The sequence below is a fragment of the Epinephelus moara genome, chromosome 3 (genome assembly GCF_006386435.1).
Source record: "Epinephelus moara isolate mb chromosome 3, YSFRI_EMoa_1.0, whole genome shotgun sequence".
Lineage (NCBI taxonomy): Eukaryota > Metazoa > Chordata > Actinopteri > Perciformes > Serranidae > Epinephelus > Epinephelus moara.
Window position 1 is genome coordinate 17,388,823 of NC_065508.1, and position 17,791 is coordinate 17,406,613.

Genomic DNA, 17,791 nt, shown 5'->3' on the forward strand with positions numbered 1-17,791 from the left:
ACTCTGTATTTTTATTTAAAACACTTGTGCATCATGACGCGTGAGCCCTTCTGCATGTAACCTCCTGCACCGTGCTACTGTTTGGTGCTTTGTATTTTTACAAACAGCACATTTGTGACACGCAGTTGATCGCTCTGTACTGTGACAGTGATCAGACTTTACTGCGTTTTTGCGATATGAAATCACGCAGTTTAAAGTAAGAATTTCTATTGAAAAGCTCGACACAGAGGCAAGTGCAAGTTCTCTGGTGAAGCACACACATATACGCAAACCATATTTGGGCCACGGCTCACAGAGCGAGGGTAGAGAAAGGGTAGCTGTCCCTACTAGGGCACAGTGCATGTTGATTCGTCGGAGCACTGAATGTACCTGAAGGACAGACTTTCAGTGTGTTTGTCCCGCAGTTCAGCGGCTCGCTCAGATGTGCAGTGTGGAGCAGGAGCGCCATCTGGTGGCAAAACCAGAGCTTGTTGCGTAACAAGAACTGCACAACCCTGCAGTGGAGAGTTTAACCAAAACACAACCGTATTATTAATAGTTAAAACAACATTTTCACTGCAGCCTACAGTATCATTTTTATACAGTAAAATCCCCCAGATAGGAATAAAAAAGCTGCAAGAGGTCCCAAACACAGTATGTAACTGGGTGTACACAAACATCTGATCTCCAAAGGGCCCCAGGGGCCCCTTGAATACTCCTCATTCACACAGAAACACCACAGCCTCTTTTATATTACTCCTCTCAGTGCTTTCTGAAGGACTCTATTGAAGTTATGAAGCTCTCCAGAATATAAAAGTATTTCCATCTAAAACTAAGATGTGAAATTTAGCATGTGATATTACAAGTTGTTTTTAACTTTTGGACAAACAAACAGACAGTCACTTTGGCACTATTTGGACAGCAATTTTTCCAAAGCTCAATACCTGAAATTAAGGCAGTACTCAGCCCACTATTCAAAATGTTCTGTTCTGGTATTATGGTGCACTGCCGTATCCAAGCAGAAGCTGTTGCTCGACTGCTGTGGGGTGGTACAATGAAACACTATACTGTCTATTTCACTACTTTCAAATGTATTGAAAAGGGCAAAACAAGAATGTAATGTGAGTGTTACTTACACTGTATTACTGTCAATTGTGTTAGCTTTTATATAGTGTTATGAAAATAATAATGGTTATTTTTATTTCATTGTTATGCAAATTAACGCCAGAACGTTAGTTAGCTAGCATAGGTACATTATATGCATTAGCACGGGACCCACCCCTGCAGATTTGGTCCCCTAGCATTGACTCCATGGCAACGGCCTTGCCTAAAATAAGTGCTTAAGCAAAGATTGGACTAGAGAAAGAAAAGACAAATGACTCGTGGAAACTTATTAACTTGAGTCCTTCCTATTGTACAGTATACTGTAAAACCTCAATTAAAAGCTTAGTCCTGCCTAAACACCCAGTCCCTTTTACTATCTGGGTGTAGCTACACATTTTGACAATTAAACGCCTGTCTAAATTAGAGGCCTGATCTGGTTGCCAAGCAGTTCATCTTTATAAAACTTCTTCGGATGTATAAAAGTGGGCTGTTTGCTACCTGCTGAAGCCAATGTTGGTTAGCTGCTTAGACTGCGCATACAAATATAAATGTTTAAACTTTTATGATTTTTGCAGTGCTAAAAGTCTGTCTCATATAGATGCCTGTCCTAGATATAAGCCTGCTTTCAGTGATTTAAATAAATAATAGCTTGGGCTATTAATCGAAGTTTTACGGTAAATACTGTTTCACAAAATTGTGAAAATGTCCTTCACTTCGCAAAAACACTGCAGCCAATAACAAAGCTCAAATCTGATGGGATCTTTGTGGTTTTCTTGTCTCTGAGTGATCTGTCACACTGACTACCACGTAATTTAGAGATGTCATTAGTGTAGTTTTAATTTAAAATGACTCTGATGACGCCTGATACCTGGTGTTGTAATGATTGCTACCCATCCTTGTCTGCTCAGATGACGTTTAATCCTGTGTATAAATACCCACAGTAGTCAGAAAAACTGCTAAACATCTGTTTGTCAAAGGGGAGACCTCAGGGAGCATTTCACAAATTAAAACCTCATGTTGCAGAACCACTGACTCGTGTGATTTCCAGAGCTTTTTATTCTCATAACTTTTCGATTGTAACAAAACTCATCAAGTGTCTTATGTACATTACATCAGGTGCTGCCATCAGATAATTAAGGCAAAACTTTTATCTCAAAATTCTCACTTCAGTTGTTTATGCTATGAACACAGACGCTTCAGTCAGTCATTTTCAGTATCAACAAGTATACAAAAGTTACAAAAACAAATAACAAAAATCTCATTTCTCAAATATTTTTTTTTGAATAAAACACTGTAATCATTCATCCAGTCCATCCAAACTACAGTATAAAAACACTGTGACCTCAATAACATCTTTAAAAAATATACTGTAACCTCCTTTGACATCCAAACTCTGATACGTTCACGAGCACTAAAGCTAAATACATCTGATCCCGTGTTTTTTAAATGCAAAGAAAAGAAACAAAAACCTGGAGATACCATCATCTGACTTTGACTCAAACACATGGAATACAGTCAGCGTGCACAAAGTCCTGCAAGTCCTCCAGAGTCCACAATGCTGGTTCTCGTCGAACAACAATAAAGATGTTCACAAACATACAAAGCACCTCCAGAAAACAAAGATACACATGAATTAAAGTTCCTCTGTGGGTAAATACTATCAATTAAGTTTGCGATATATTTAAATCAGAAAAAAAGAATTTCCTTTTAAATATTAGTCTTTAAAAAAATCACATTGACATCAGCTTATCACGGAGCCAACAGCTACATACAGTATATAAGTATCAAGTTTACTTCATATCATGTATGTTAATACAGGAATAAATAAATCTTAATCTGCATGATCAGATTCATGGCTATTAAACTGTTTAACAGTTTCATCGTTGGTCCTTCAGTTTACCATTTACTGTTACCTTTTACCGCACACCTCCTGTATTCAGAGCCCTTCATGTTTGAGGTCAAATTCAGTTCAGACATAATCATTTATGTGAAGATGTCATAATCTGATACAGAATAGATGGTTGATATGTCATTAAATTCAAATTATCTACCTATACCTATGTGTCATAACACGGTGGATACACATGGGATGTGTTTGCTGGTTGAACATGATTCAGTCTGATTCTTTGACAGCTGAGGGTGCCACAGTAGAGTCCAGTAGATTGAAATATTGTGGAGACATAAAAAATATATATATATTTATGAAGTCCCACAACTGACATCAGGAAGTTTTTGTCCAAATTTCCGATGACCACCACAAACTGTTTGGTGTTCATTAGAAACCTGGTGGCCTTTTTCCTTAAACAACTAATCCTTATGAATTAGAAACACTCAATTTAAGGTCCACTTACAAGCTTTTTGTGGAGATCTCAACTACATCTCACAGTCTTCCTTGGCAGATGAGCTATCACCATGACAACCGAATAAACTCCACCCTCTTAGACCTCTCAAAGACTGTGAGATGCGGTTGAAACCCCCTGGATAACAGCTAGTAAGATGACAAAAAAAAGGGGGGAAAAAAGGCTTTATTTATAATTAACTGAAAATGTTTGGGTTTTGGACCATTGTTGTGACAGGATCAGCTAGTTGAAAAGTAGATTATTTTTTTTTTACTATTTTCTGATATTTTATAGACCAAACCATTAATCAACTAATCAACAAAATAACCAGCAGATTAATGGACAGTGAAAATACTCATTAGTTGCGGCCCTTGATCTCAGTCAAACTTAAAGGGGACGTATTGCACTCATTTTCAGGTTCATACTTGTATTTTGGGTTTCTACTAGAACTTTATTTTCCTCATTCTGTCTGTGGTGCAACACCTTTAGTCACCCTCTGTCTGAGACACTCCGTTTTAGCGTCTGCTTTGATTGGTTAGTGTTTCCAAGTCTTCTGTATCTCAGTGTCTCTGCCAGGGAATGAATGTAATGAAGTATAGCTGCACTTTCTACTGTGAAAAATCCCCAATAAAACCTTCTAAACCAAAGTCTGCACAGCCGGACATGTTAAATATGATTCGTAACGGGGGAGAAATTAACAACAATGGCAACCAAGGTACCATGTTTTCCTGATACTAGCATGTAGCTACATGTAGCAGTGTAGGCTACATAATGTAAACACTTGCAGTAGTGTGCCTGGAGCAGATGGTCATATAAAGAAACCTGTCACGAGCTGACGTCAGCTTGGAGCTAAAGTAGTAAAAAACATTGGAAACAAAGTCATTAGAATGGTCTGAAGCCTGAGGGTTTTGCTCACAGAGATTACTTTTACATATTTTGACCTCATTATTTGAAATTTTGGCCACATTTAATATGAACGTCTGATATTGTTACATTTATATTTATAAGAAAATAAGAAAAAAAAAAGCATAATAGATCCCCTTTAAATGCCTTTCACATACATCATGGCTTCCTATTCTCCTTCCTATCTATTTACATACAATCAGTCTCATGGTCAGAGACTGCACCTCTAGTCACTCAATCTGTCTGTGGCTCCTGCTGTCAAATATCATCGACCTCCTCTGCGGCTGGTAGAAGCAGCTGGTTGATGTTTCCAGTCTCTGTCCACTTTTTGGAATAGTCATTTTGTTTTGAAGAGCGATCCCCTCCGGCGTTCTGAAATTCTCTGCCATCTCTTTAGAAAAGACATTCACTGCAGACGTGTCGTTCAGGCTCTTGATGGATGAGAGGAGTTTGCCGTCGTCTCCTGACGGAGGATAGTCCATGATGGGAAAAGGAGGGCTGAGCAGGATGAGACTTTGAGGCCTCTGCCTGTTCCTAAAGGATGGTCTTTGTAAGAGGTTCCCTCTGTTAGGTCTGGGACAATCTACAAACACTTCCAGACTGGGCGCGTGTCTCCTTGTGATGACTGGCAGCTCTGGCGTAGATGTGGTCTTCGCAGACTCAGCAACATGTGGGTGTTTTTGATGTTTGGGCGCAGGCTCTTTATTCTCCAGCTCCTCCTTTAGATCTGACATCATGGGAGGAGGTGCAGAGTTGCTTTTCTCTGCAGGCATTTTAGGATGTTCCTTTTCTTGTTCCTTTGCTGCATCAGAGTCCTTCTCGTGTCTGGAGGGAGGTATCTGACTGTACTGCACCTTCGGAGGGACGACAGGCACAGCTTTGGCCTGGCATGTTTTTATCATGAAGGCTGTTCGCACCGATGACACACTGACTGGGGCAGAGTTTCGGCGTAGAGGCGCCTGGCGATCACTCAGAAACAGCTCGAGCTCTGAGGGCAGCCTGCTGTGTACAGATTCAGAGGATGTCAGTAATCCTCTCTGAGAAGACGAAAGCTCTGGTGACTTACGGTTTTGCTGATTAGAAATGTCTCTGATGCATCGATGTCCCAGGTCTAAATTAAGTGAATATGGTCTATGTTTCGAAAAGAAGTTCTCCTCTCTTCTCTCTGCCTCCAAAGACATCTGTCTATAAAACCTCTGAGACGACACTGTGTTCTTCTGTTTTGTTGTGTTGCATTTCCCTGTGTGGGATTGTGTTGTGTTACTGCTGTTCACCCCTGATGGCAAATACATATATTTAGTTTCTGGTTTGCCACTGGTAGTGTGAGGAATGTTGCCTGAGGAGTGTTCAGTGCTCTTGATGAGAGACTGTTTGTTGTTATCCACTGATGGAGATGAAATTGGAGTTTCCCCACGAGAGCTGAAGGGTGAGAGCTGGTTAAACAACTCCTCCACATCAGGTGAGTGAAGAGGACTGGTAACCCACTGCTTGCTGGAGCTGAAATCCTCCCAAGGCTCCACCAGGTCCAGCTCCTCTGAATTTCCTCCACTCCCTTCATCATAGTCGAGGTGTGGCAGCTCCAAGGTGTTCTGCCTCTCCTCCAAACACACCGACAGCCTCTGAATAACCTCCTCCTCAGGAATCAGATTCGTCTTTGCTTTGTCACAGGTGATGCTTTCGTCTCCTTGAGCAACCTCCTGGTTCCCTGTTTTTTTGTCAGTATCCTCTGCTGCTGAGTAGCCGACAACCATTGGAGTATCTTCTATTGTGAAAGAATTCATGGTTTCATCGATGCAGGTTTCCTTTAAAGGAGGCTGGCTCTGTTTGGTGTCATCTTTGTTTGAAGGTGTGATATTTACATGCAGATTCTTCTCCTTCACATCCAGCATGTCAGCAGGACGCGTGTTTTCTGTGCTTTTGTGAAGAGAAAATAAGATGTCCGACTCCGAGGGTTGTTTCTTTGCAGAGTCCGATCCAGTGGCGATTACACGATCACTCAGAGAGGTATTTGAAGACTGCTCCCTGAATAACAATGACAGAGACGGAGAGCTGCGGCTTCGTTTTGACTTAACATCCATCGTTAACTTCATGCCCTCACAGGTGCTCTTGGAGCCAAAAACAGGTTTAAAAGTCTCATCCAGCAGGTCAATTTCAGGTTCAGTTATCTTCAGTTCTTGGTGGAGGTCAGGCCACAGCTCTTTCTCAGTCGAAGATCCCTTGTCCTGTAGATATGGTAAACAAACAAAAACACAGATTATACACAACCATTTCTCATTCATTATAATAATCACCCTTATGTGCTGGTTCAAGTCAAAGATATGAGGGCAAAACATCTGAGCAGTATTCGTCGCTCACAAGAAATCCATCCATCCAGTGCTGCTGCCATTGCTGCAGTGACAAGATGTCGGTACTCGGTGTCTGCTGCCGACAGTGACAGCACTGAAGACTGTCAATTATCTAAATTAATTCAGTTAATAACTGACAAACTTTGGCATAATGTGTAAACATTTTTGAATCTCTGCCACGGCTAAAAAAGTCACTTCTACTAAATGTAGCACTGCTGTTGCTTTAGTTTAACGAGTGACTGTGTAAACTGGTGACTTTCAGGTGAATGTGTCTGTGATGGCTCATAGTAACTTAGCAAGAAGTAAAACTGAAGGCTTTTACAAGGACCCCTATGCAATCTGTTCATGTTTTCAACAGCTGCGTTCACTGCAATCACCCACGACGCATTTAGCTGAGAGTATCCAGACACCATTGTCTATGTTCTGTTTGTGATGCAGACCAAATCATGGTTACTTTGTGGTCTTTATGTTGTTTTAGTTAGAGCAGCTAACATTATATTTCACAGTAACACCACAGTTAGTTGATTGACTTGATGTATTCTGTGGGGCAGCTGCAGCTGTTAGCTAGCTAAGCAGTGTTAACTTAGCTGAAGTTTAGGTTTGACACTGCTGTTGAAGCAGCTGAGAGCTGTACAGATTCTTCCCAAACTCATAGACATTGTTGTCTAAAGTGATGTCACATAGAAAGTAAGGTCAAACTAGGAAACTGTTTGCCTCTTAGGAAAGCTTGTATTCAAATGCGAAGTGAGACGCCACCACAGTAATGGGGACTTCTTTATGTCTGCTACTTCCACAGACTTGTGCAGAGGATTGTAACTCAAATAGTGCAAACAAGTGCTTCCTCTCTTACTTTGAAGCAGGGATATATAGAGACTCCGATTATTAAATTCCAGTTATGTGACAAAATTTGACTTGACTCGGTATTGACCTGAGTATTGGATGGACCAGTGATTAATCTGAGGGTGCTAACAATTAGCCAAATACAGATAGCACATGGTGTTTGATTTGCTGAATTTTACATTTTGATTGAAATATTTTTAGCCTTTTATCTTGAGAAACTTCTTTTGATGATAAAATCAACAGAACACTTAAGCTCAGATGAAAGATGGCATTTGCAATGCTGCTGAAGTGGAACCACAACTACATGATTTACCAGTCGCATAGTTATCTGCTGGTTGTGCACTTCTTTCCCAGGAGATGGCGCTGCATCTTTGCCTTCTCTTGCACTTGCAAGAAACGCTGGTTCCAGTTCAGAAGTATTCATCCCTCCTTGACTTTCTTGCACCTCTTCTTTGCTTGCATCTGAATAAAAAAAAAAGTTGTTTTTTTTTATGACATCCTATCACGACTTTTATAACGTGACAAGCCATTTTAAAAGTGAGATAAAGGAATAAGTCCTCACCCTCTGGAGGGACTCTCAAGGTCAACTCCATGTTTTTCTTCTCTGTTCCTTCCTGCTTCTTAGATTCCAGTTGGGGGAAAGTGTTGCTCTTTTTAATGCTGCTGGTCGGCTCTGAGCTCTCTTTACTGGGTTTCAGAGAAACTGCTTTTTCCTTGGCGTGGGTCCTGCATGGCGTGCTGTTAGAGCTGATAACGGCTGAAACACGTAGGGGTACGGATACAGCAAAAGGCTCAGATATGTTGACGGCTCTGCGCTGATGCCTCGGCGAGGACTCCAACGGGAAGAAGCTTCCCGGGAAGGAGGGCCGAGAGGAGCTGTTGTGGGAGGAGCCTGAGTACAACATCCTCCTGTTTTTCGGAGAGGTGGGCTTGTAGCCGCTGACGTCGTCACCTTTGTACACCTTCAGTTGCTCTGGCAGTGTTTTTTGAGGGGGCGCAGAAGCACTTGGCGACCTCTTTTGGTTCATGCTAGAGCTCCAGCCACCTGTTGCCCCGTCAGCTTTCGTCCCTTTAAACTCCCAGTTTTGGTCGTGTTCACTCAGGTCATAGAGCGAGTCTGATCCCAGCGTTCTGGATTTTACATCTGGAACATAACTGCCACCAGCTGGACTGTTGTTTCCTGTGGTGTCATCATCTGTACAGTAAAAATAACACAAGTAATAAAGCAAAATTGTAAGGAAATATCTGTCATAGATGCAACACCATTTCATAGCAACATTTGTAGTTTGCAAAATTAAGTTTTGTGTTTACATAGATATATGTAGGTTTTAGTCCCACCTGTTGGTAAGGAGCACAAGGACTCCATGCTCCTGGATGGACGAAGAGCTGCCTTTTCTGTTGGAAAAACATAATTTTAACACACTTTCGCAAAACATTTTAAGTATTTGAAGAGTGTAAAAAAAAATGAAAGTTGCAACTCAATTTAATTTTTTTTGTTCAACCAAAGTAGATTGTTTCATCTGAATAAATTCTACAAGCAGATGTAAAACTATGTAGTATTTCAAGTCCAAAAAACAAAATTCTTTAAAAAGAAAAAAGTATAGCGGTGTCCTCTGAGCTACCTGTGTAACATATTATCATAAAGCTATTGATAATAGTCCTACACATATGTTCTCTACCTATACTCCTCATTCTATAGCTTACATGGTTGGTACTTGGTCAATCACATTCACAACTTACCACTATCTGTAGGGCTCTACTGATGCGTGCTTGCGAAGTTAATTGTTCACTAGACTATCTTAGACTGCAGGAACCACATATACATCAAGTGACCTTTCCTTTAAATGTATATGTTTGATCATTGTCTGACATTTTACCTGTCGACTGTGCTCTTATGAACACGCTGCCATTCCGGCTCAGTTTTCCCTTCGAGTCTACCGACCGTCCCAGATTGAAGATGGACTTCCATTTCTTGGATTTCCCAGAAAACTTCCTCCTAACAGATAAACAGATTGTTATGCCCAGTGCTATCCCACAGCTAGTTACAGTTACAGTTATCGTACATGCATCAAACATTCTCAAAGGACTGAATCCAAATTTTTCATACTTGCTGTCTGATATGTCTATGACGGTGTGGTAGAGCGTGGCAGTGCTGGTATCAGGCAGACTGTTCTCTCGCTGGCGTTCTCTATGCACAGGATGGTTTGGACTTAAGGAGCGGGCCTGCGCTTCTTCCAGGCTCATCAGTTTCATCGGCCCACACTGGCCACTGATCGGTAGTGTGGCATACTTCTCCCCACACTTCAAACTTGGTCCTATGGAAGTATAAGAAGTCAGTTTTTTCAGTGGTGTATTAGCAAATCCTTATGCCGGATAAGTCACCCACAAAATAATCTGTTTGCATTCATACCTTCTTTGGGTTTGATTTGCGCAGAGTCACTGAAGATCTCCTCTGTGTGGTTTAGAATAAACTCAACCACTGACTGCTGTATCCGCACCTCCTGGAAAGCCATGTCTCCATTACCACATGACGACTCAATATCTTTAGATCTGAGAAAACGAGATGAAAACAATCTTTGAATTTCAGAAGAAAAAAAAAATACATATATGTATGCACATTTTCCAAAAACAGAAATCCATGAGAGCTTTTTGTATGAATACTCTGAAGTTAAAGGAGCAAAAACTTTATTTAGACTGGAAAGAATCCCCACCTTAACAGATTTGGAGCCCAAACCAGTGCCAGGTTACGTGTATGCATGTTTGTCTTGGTGCTTAAGGTGGCAAGGTGGGCCAAGTGCTTAGTAAGGTACTCCAGAGTCCTGAGGAGAGTTGACAAACGTTTCTTGTCACATTTATTACAACATTAGCTGTAAACCCCGACAAACAGAACAGACAGTTGTACGATTGTCTTTACTGCTGAGAGTGAAAAGGGCTGAAGTTCACCTGAAGTGAGGCGTCGGCAGTTCTTTGATGACCCTCTGAATGTGCAAAAGTCTCTCATGATCCCCCTGGACCGTGACCGCTTCCTGCATGCAAATCAGACAGATGTCCATGTCAGAATAAGTCATGTGATGATGAACGTGTATGACCCTGCATGCTTCCCTCAAGCTTCCCAACCCAGTTATCCCTGCTGAACAAATGTAAACAGACATGCCGGTATGCGTGCAGTCAAACTAATGTGATTGTGGCCCAAACTGCAGAGCATGTTAGCTGCATTTGTAAGTCATGCGTGAGGTCATCAACATGGGTAGTTATTAATACATGCTCTTGCGCAGTCTTGTGCCATTATATGTAACAGCCTAAGAACATAGATTAACTTCAGAATTGCATTTCACATTCTAACAGTCAACATAATCCCAGATCACTCAGGTGTTCTCATCAATAATCTATCTATCGACCTATTTAACAATTTACACATTCTGCTCAATGCTCATGTTGTTAAGACTGAGTTCATTCCTCCCAAGACAACTTGGCGAGAGCAGGAAAACTGGTTTTTGGTGTGTGTTTCTTTTTCATATTACGCCACCTGAGGAACTATATTTTCCTGAAACTCTGCTGTACTGGAGTTTTCAGGCACAAGCAGCATAAAATGTATGAATGCCAAGGTATGCTAATGACTGTCAGGGTACACAAAAAGCTACACAGAAAGCATGAACCAGGTCTTACATTTTCCTCCTCTCCTGCTTCTCTCTAAAAGTCTCTTTGACATTTACAGTTCATCCAGCAAAAGCTTCACTATCATACTGAATGTAGAGATTGTGTCACCCAAATTTTGGCCACACAAGTTGCCAGTTAAATTCGTAATTGTTCCGGGATCTCATACTTTTAATGTTTTTTGCTCTTGCTTTATTACTAACCTTACCAAGGGCAGAGCCAGATGTTTTAAACACTCGGGGCTCAGCCCAAACTTAGGGAGGGTCTGGGGACATTTACAGCAGCTATATGCACTATTTTCCAACCATTTTAGATAATAGAAAGCCTAAAAATCTGTACATCATTTCGGAAAAACAATAGTGGCCACGGAAAAAACATCATCCTCTTGAGGAAATATCTACGCATTTTGGATCGAATTGTTCTCCAACAGTCTTCATCAGTCTGAAACCACATCACAGCCCCATGTCCTGCCACCTAAAAAGAGGTAAAGCTTGTCTGATATGCTTTTTAAGTCCCATAACACAAGTAGGGTAGTAATTTGGCGTAAACAGCATTAATCTTGAAACCTATTGTTGTTAACTATGCTGGAGTAGAGTTCACAGTTTGAATCTATGCTACAATAATCTGGGCTGCTCTAATTACAAATCAATGCTCCCCAACAATGCCAAAGAAACTGGGTCTTTAATACTCTGACTTGAACATTAGGCCAACAGAAGAACATTTACTCAGTTATATTAGATTTCTGTAGGGAATAACATAGTAGGATAAACATATATTCTTGTCTGAATGACGCAAAGTTGAAGGTATTTGAAAACCCTTTAAGATTGGGGGCTTTTAAAGGGCCAGAAACAAAATGTTTTCATCTTCAAATCCAGCTTCAGTCACACAGGGCATCAGAGCAAATTGTTACTTGCCAGAGCAGCCTGGCCAGCCTGTTTTCCCACAAAAAACACACACATAAAACATAAAACAGATCATAACTCAGTCTCTTACAATCTGTTGTGTCATACAGTATACGCAGGGACATATTTTTATGATTACGGGCAGCAAAAGTTTTAATAACAAAGATGATTAATGATAGTAAATCAAACTTTTATGTAATTACGTACTGCAGCGTGTTCTGCTTACAGTTCGCTTGACATCTGCTATTGGTACTGTACTCTCCAGGGAAGAGATGAAAACAGTTCAATCAATGGTGAGCCAGAGAAGTGAGGTCACACTTGAGAAAATGATAATAAATAAGCTCTTTATAGCGCTGACACAAATATACTAAGTGATCCTGTGGTATAAATGCTGCTTATTGACGTGTGGTGTTGGTGTTGCCGTTCTGTCTGTTACTAATTATTCTTTGTAAAGCATGACTCTGCCGTAAAACCGCTTGTAGGCCACGCAGGATATTTTTTCTTCTCGCTGTAAATGTGAATCGAATGTACTCACAGTGAATTTGCTGTATAGCTCATATGTGAGCAGAGGATTGGGTAGCTCCCTGAAGAACAGCTTACATAAGGAACCCACACAGTGGATGTCCTGGAGGTACACTTCCTTTGTAAGGTCAGGGCACGCCTCGGAGCAGAATTCCTGCCTGCACACACACACACACACACACACACACAGAAAAACATGCACACACAGTTAGCTGAATGCTTTGATTGTTACCACCCCTGCTAACTTCTGTTGCAGTACGTTGGTGTGTTAGATTGAGGTCTAGCCATTCAACTAATGTTGCTGTGGCAAAATATTCTGTGAATTAGAGATAACCATGGGTATTTATTCAGCCTGCAGGGATCAAGAAAAGTAGCTGGACTAGTGCTAACTATATGGGTGTGATTTGAGATCATATTTGAGTTACAGTGGCATGAATTTCTACTGAACAGCTGGAGCAAACAGGACGTATACACCAGCATAAAGAACATGAGGCTTAAACACTGCTTTGTATTGCACTCATAAGTCTCATCATCTGATGACTAATATTTCTATGACATAAGGTTTTTGAGAAACTTTACTGTACATGTTGCACGAGTACCTGAGACGCTGGATATTTGAGGTGACCCCCGACAGTCTGTAGATCCCGTCCACAATCCCATGCTCCTCAATAAACTCTGCACACTTCTTCAGAACCTGAGGAACTGAAGTAAAGAAACTGTGTTAGTCATATACTTTTAGTCATACTTGCTGGTCACATTAATCGTTAAAAGCAGGAGAATGAACTGTATATGTAACATGTCAGCACTAACAATGCACATAAGTGACTTCATGGTATATAAGGGGTTTGTTCCACCATGTCTGTTTTCTATTCCTTAGGGCCGCTGATTGTAGGTGGACTTTGACAGGAAGTTAAAAATGGTTTGTTTGTTTCAGAGGAAGGTTGACACACCCAGTCCTTGTAGCTGGTATTACTTACGACATTTCCTCTAATAGAAAACGGCTTTTGAAATGTTACCACTGACCTGCACTGCTTTTCTCAACTCCAGTACATCACTTTCTGTACACAAGCCTGTTTACCTGCAGTTTTTTAAGAACTCTGTACAGATTTAACTGTGCAGCTACATCACATGCTCTGATTCAGTCTGACCACAGTTTCTCTTTAGCTAATACTGAAACTAACAATTGATTACAAATCAGGGAACTTGGATCAGCTGATTCTGAAGCTGTATGTGTTGTAATTATGATTGCATTTGGATTTCTTTTTTAAACACAGACAATTAAGACCAGCTGTCTTTTGGCCGTAGTTATGTTTAGAGTGTGATTGAAGAAACACACTGGTAAAGAAGAGGGAAACAGTGGTGCTGCCAAGGGGTGGCCAGGGCGGGGGGAACAGCTACTCTGATACAATTGCTGGCCCATGTTGTGTTCCTTCCAGTCTATGTATTCATTCAAATTATAGGCGCATATTTGCCTTATTAAGGAAAAGGACAACCAGCCTATTTGAAGAACAATGAATTGCATAACACGTGTATGTATAGATACATAACACATCGAAACATTTATTCAGTAATGTCCCAGTAATTATTTGATCAATTGGTAGTGACTTTTGTAGACTTTTTCTATTGTAACTACACGTCTCTTACTGTTGAGTACAAAACTGATCATCTTGCAAACAAAATTAATCTTCCACAAAATGAAAGATTCATCTCAGTGGTTCATTTCTCAGTAATTGCCGCAGACACCAAGAATCTGCCATTTACATTCTCATCTATTTGACTTAATTGGACTTCTCTGTGACATGCCTGTGGTCAAATACAACTCTGGAGCCGTCATTTAGTGCCTCTCGCTCTCTGCGCTGAGGACAGATTTCTGCTTCTTGTCGACTGGTTACAAAATACAGTTTGGCCTGAAGTTTAAAGATGCTTTACAATGACACATGAAAGTAAATCAATGCACTGTGTGTGGCGGGGAAAGTTAAAGTAAAAATAAAACTCACGCAGAGTCAACAGATGCAAGTTATTTGTTTCTGTAATAATGTTAAATGTTCTAGTAAACACTGAAACCGGAGCTGCTGCTCAGTGGTTGGCTTTACAGAAACCCCAACAGCCCTGCAGTCTTTCTTTTGGTCAGGTTTTATAAAACATGTTCTTTGGTAACATTGTTGTGTGTTGACTTTAAATGTTCAGGGCCTGATTTACAAAACTGTGTTATAAAATTGGCCAAGTGAAGGATTATGTTTGTATATTTTCCTCTATGACATGTTTGGGTATCTGCTGATTTAGAGTTGCTTCCCTGAAATTATTGTAGTTTCACAATGTCAGCATAAAATTGGCCCAAATGTTATAAAGAACTTAACCTAACCATGATTCATCTTGTCTGTGAGAGGTAGGAGATGTGAGTCTCATACCCTTTTTGCGTCCAACTTAAAGTCTTTATTGCTCACTCTCTATTACTCGTGATTATTTAAGATATTCCAATGTTTAATTTCACAAATGTTAAATTTAAAAAGTATTTTCTCTCTTTAGAGACTTCTCACAAATACCAAGAGATTGGGAGTGTGTAAGCTTCCAACTTGTATTGTCACTGGTTAAAAGTGGGGTAAAAATAATTAATTCAACGTAACGCTGCTTGATTTTCTGTGCAGTTGTGATGCGTAAATTGGATCTATTTCAATGCTTAAAGAAGTATTTCAGTGCTCGAAAGACAGTCTATGGAGGAGAAAGACAAAAACACTTTCGAAATTGGTGCTACATCACCAGAGAAAACAGAAAAATGGCTGTGGCGTTCACTTTTGCTCAAGAGGTCGAAAACCTCCAACTACCAGAATGCACTGGACCAATAAATGCTCCCTCTGGTGGGCGATGTAATGTGAGTTGCCTGTCTGAAAGAAATATGACAGCCGGCTGGTAACTAATGGATGTTGCTGAGCTTGAGCTGAAATGGTGGCAGCTAGCAGTGCTAGCATTAACAGTGCTAACAATCCTAACACAGGCAACAGTGCTGAAGGGGCTAACTGTTAACCTGGAGGGGAACTAGAGGGTGGGCATTACACTTTGGTGGGAACACCGTCCTGCCACCGTGTGTTGAAATGGCGTTATCAGTGGTAACTGCCGTATTAGGAGAGACTCATTAGGAGTTTGACTTAATTCTCTGCTCAGGATGTCACTACTCCACTCTGTTTTTACATGGTAAATAGTTGTTTGCCGCTGTATTAATGTTCAAAATCTCATAAATAGGACCTTTAACATCTACTTTGTCTCTCTGTTAGTTTGTCAGAAGCTTCCAGTAGTTCTCAATAGCACTAACATGATGCACTAACAGTCTAAAATCACAATATGTCTGCTGAACATCCATGAAGGAGGGGTATGACCAAAACCTCCTCCCTCACTTCCTGCTCCGAATGCCCCGCCTTGCAGTGTCCACTCTAACAGGTCTTCCTTAAAGTTATCCTCAGCACAGTTACTCATATGCCTCTGCACGTGGGAGATTTCTGTTCACTCTTTTTTTTTTTTTCTTTTTTTTTTGACATGTCATGGTGCTCCCAAAGACAAAATCACAATGATGGTTGTTGGGAAAAGAACTTATGATCAGAATAAAGAAAAAGGGGTAAAAGACTAAACTAAGCTGACCACAGATTTGAATATTTAATAATACATTTTGTTTCTCTTCTGTTTTTTCTTGACTCATTATTTTCTCTCATCCATAGGCAGAAGCACCGCCCAGTCTTTTGTCAGACACAAAACTGGTCATAGGAGCTACTGTATAGTCACTGTAGGAAATTAACACAAAAAATGTTAAGAGCCACACCCAAAGTCACAAATGACCATTTAATATAGCCAGTGTGTGAATGAATGGCCTTACTACAGTTAATGTAAAACACATGTATATCTACTATTCATATATGTAACCTTTGAACAAAGCCTGTATTTGATATATAAAGACACTTTTTGTCCTTTATGTCTTAATTTTGACATGTAATGTGTATGTAAAGGGTTATAATAGCCATAATAATCAAGAAAATGACAAATAAAGCTAAATTTTCAGTATAAATGTTATCCTCTATGTATGAGTCAAGTAACTGATGAAATAAATAGTGTGTAGTTTCATAATAGCTGATTGTGAAGGAGTGTTAGATTTTAAAGAAAGCAAATTACAAAAATATTACCATCTTGTCCTGAATTCTGGAGATGTTCTGTCAGGTCACAGCCGAATGCATTTTCACTTCCTTTCTTTTTGGTCTTCTGCTTAGTCCCTTTATTCTTCATGTGTCTCCAGTTAGTAGTCCCGATGATTAAAACAAACAGATCCTTGGAGGCACAGCGATCGATCCATATGACCCCAGGAGAGGTTGAGTTTGTAGGTCAAAAAAGCAGCCACATAGAAATCCCAGCGATCAGTTCCCAAAACTCTGCATCCGCTCACATTCTGACTAACCACACTGTTGGAGGCTGAGAGCAGAAGTGACGTCACATTTTGAACTTTAAGTCCTTTAGATTGCCATAAATTGAAGTGATGATTAAAGAAAAGTCATGGTGTGACTGCTGCTTGGCCAGGACGTGGCGGTCGGCTGCTTTATCTCTGAAGGATTTGCAGAAACAGCGTTAGAATCGGTTGGTTTCCTGTTGTTTTTTTACCCCCAGCCAGTCTCTCTCTGCTCCTTTTTATCTCCTCCTCTTTTCCTTCATTCCACACAGTCTCCCCTTTTCACTGGCTTCTCTGTAGCTGAGGAAGCACATCAAGAGAGGCAAATCTCCTCAGGGAAATTAGTTGTTTCAAATCTGATTTCTACTTTGAGATTTTTTGAATATTCTAAGTTTAGAGATGGACTCGTGGCAGTGGTGTGGCAGGGATTTTTGAAATGTTGAGTCTGTGTAAAGGGGAGGGAAGTAAAGTGAGGGGAGGAGAACAGCTGACTTCTGTTTCTCTCCTGGTTTAGGAATTACTGGCCTCTTTTATCCATTTTTTTTTTCATGTGCCCAAACTTGGAGCTGACGGGAAAGCTGCTCTCTGCCTTCCTGAATGCTCCCAATGTATACAATTTCCTGTGCAGAGAGCCCGGGCTCGAAAACAAAAACAGACGGGTTCTGAAGGAAGAGGGAAGTGGGAGGTGACTGAAGTGAGGGCCTGAAGGGCACAGATGGGAAATGGGGGGGAGATTCGGGGGGGTTGGGGTGAGGAGATGGACGGCACACATGGTTCTCG

The 17,791-nt window shown here is 40.7% G+C and overlaps 1 protein-coding gene across 1 annotated transcript; it reads right to left on the bottom strand.

Moving 5' to 3' along the window:
* Positions 1 to 2,116: 2,116 nt before the first annotated feature.
* arhgap31 (Rho GTPase activating protein 31) lies at positions 2,117 to 17,463 on the bottom strand. The gene is made up of 12 exons (XM_050040605.1): positions 16,755 to 17,463; positions 13,188 to 13,290; positions 12,602 to 12,746; positions 10,454 to 10,536; positions 10,222 to 10,329; positions 9,921 to 10,060; positions 9,618 to 9,825; positions 9,388 to 9,506; positions 8,849 to 8,905; positions 8,073 to 8,705; positions 7,824 to 7,972; positions 2,117 to 6,547 (listed from the first exon to the last, which is right to left on the bottom strand). The coding sequence occupies exons 1-12, from the start codon at positions 16,852 to 16,854 to the stop codon at positions 4,556 to 4,558; spliced, it is 3,837 nt and encodes a 1,278-aa protein (XP_049896562.1). The 5' UTR covers positions 16,855 to 17,463; the 3' UTR covers positions 2,117 to 4,555.
* Between the last annotated feature and the right edge of the window lie 328 nt (positions 17,464 to 17,791).

Bases quoted from the DNA above. Each gene is read 5' to 3' on its own strand.
- arhgap31 (XM_050040605.1), bottom strand. From the start codon at position 16,854: ATGAAGAATAAAGGGACTAAGCAGAAGACCAAAAAGAAAGGAAGTGAA. The intron at 13,291-16,754 runs GTAATATTTTTG...TCTTTACTTCAG, and splicing joins CCAGAATTCAGGACAAGATG to TTCCTCAGGTTCTGAAGAAG. The intron at 8,906-9,387 runs GTAAAATGTCAG...TTTTTCCAACAG, and splicing joins CATAAGAGCACAGTCGACAG to AAAAGGCAGCTCTTCGTCCA.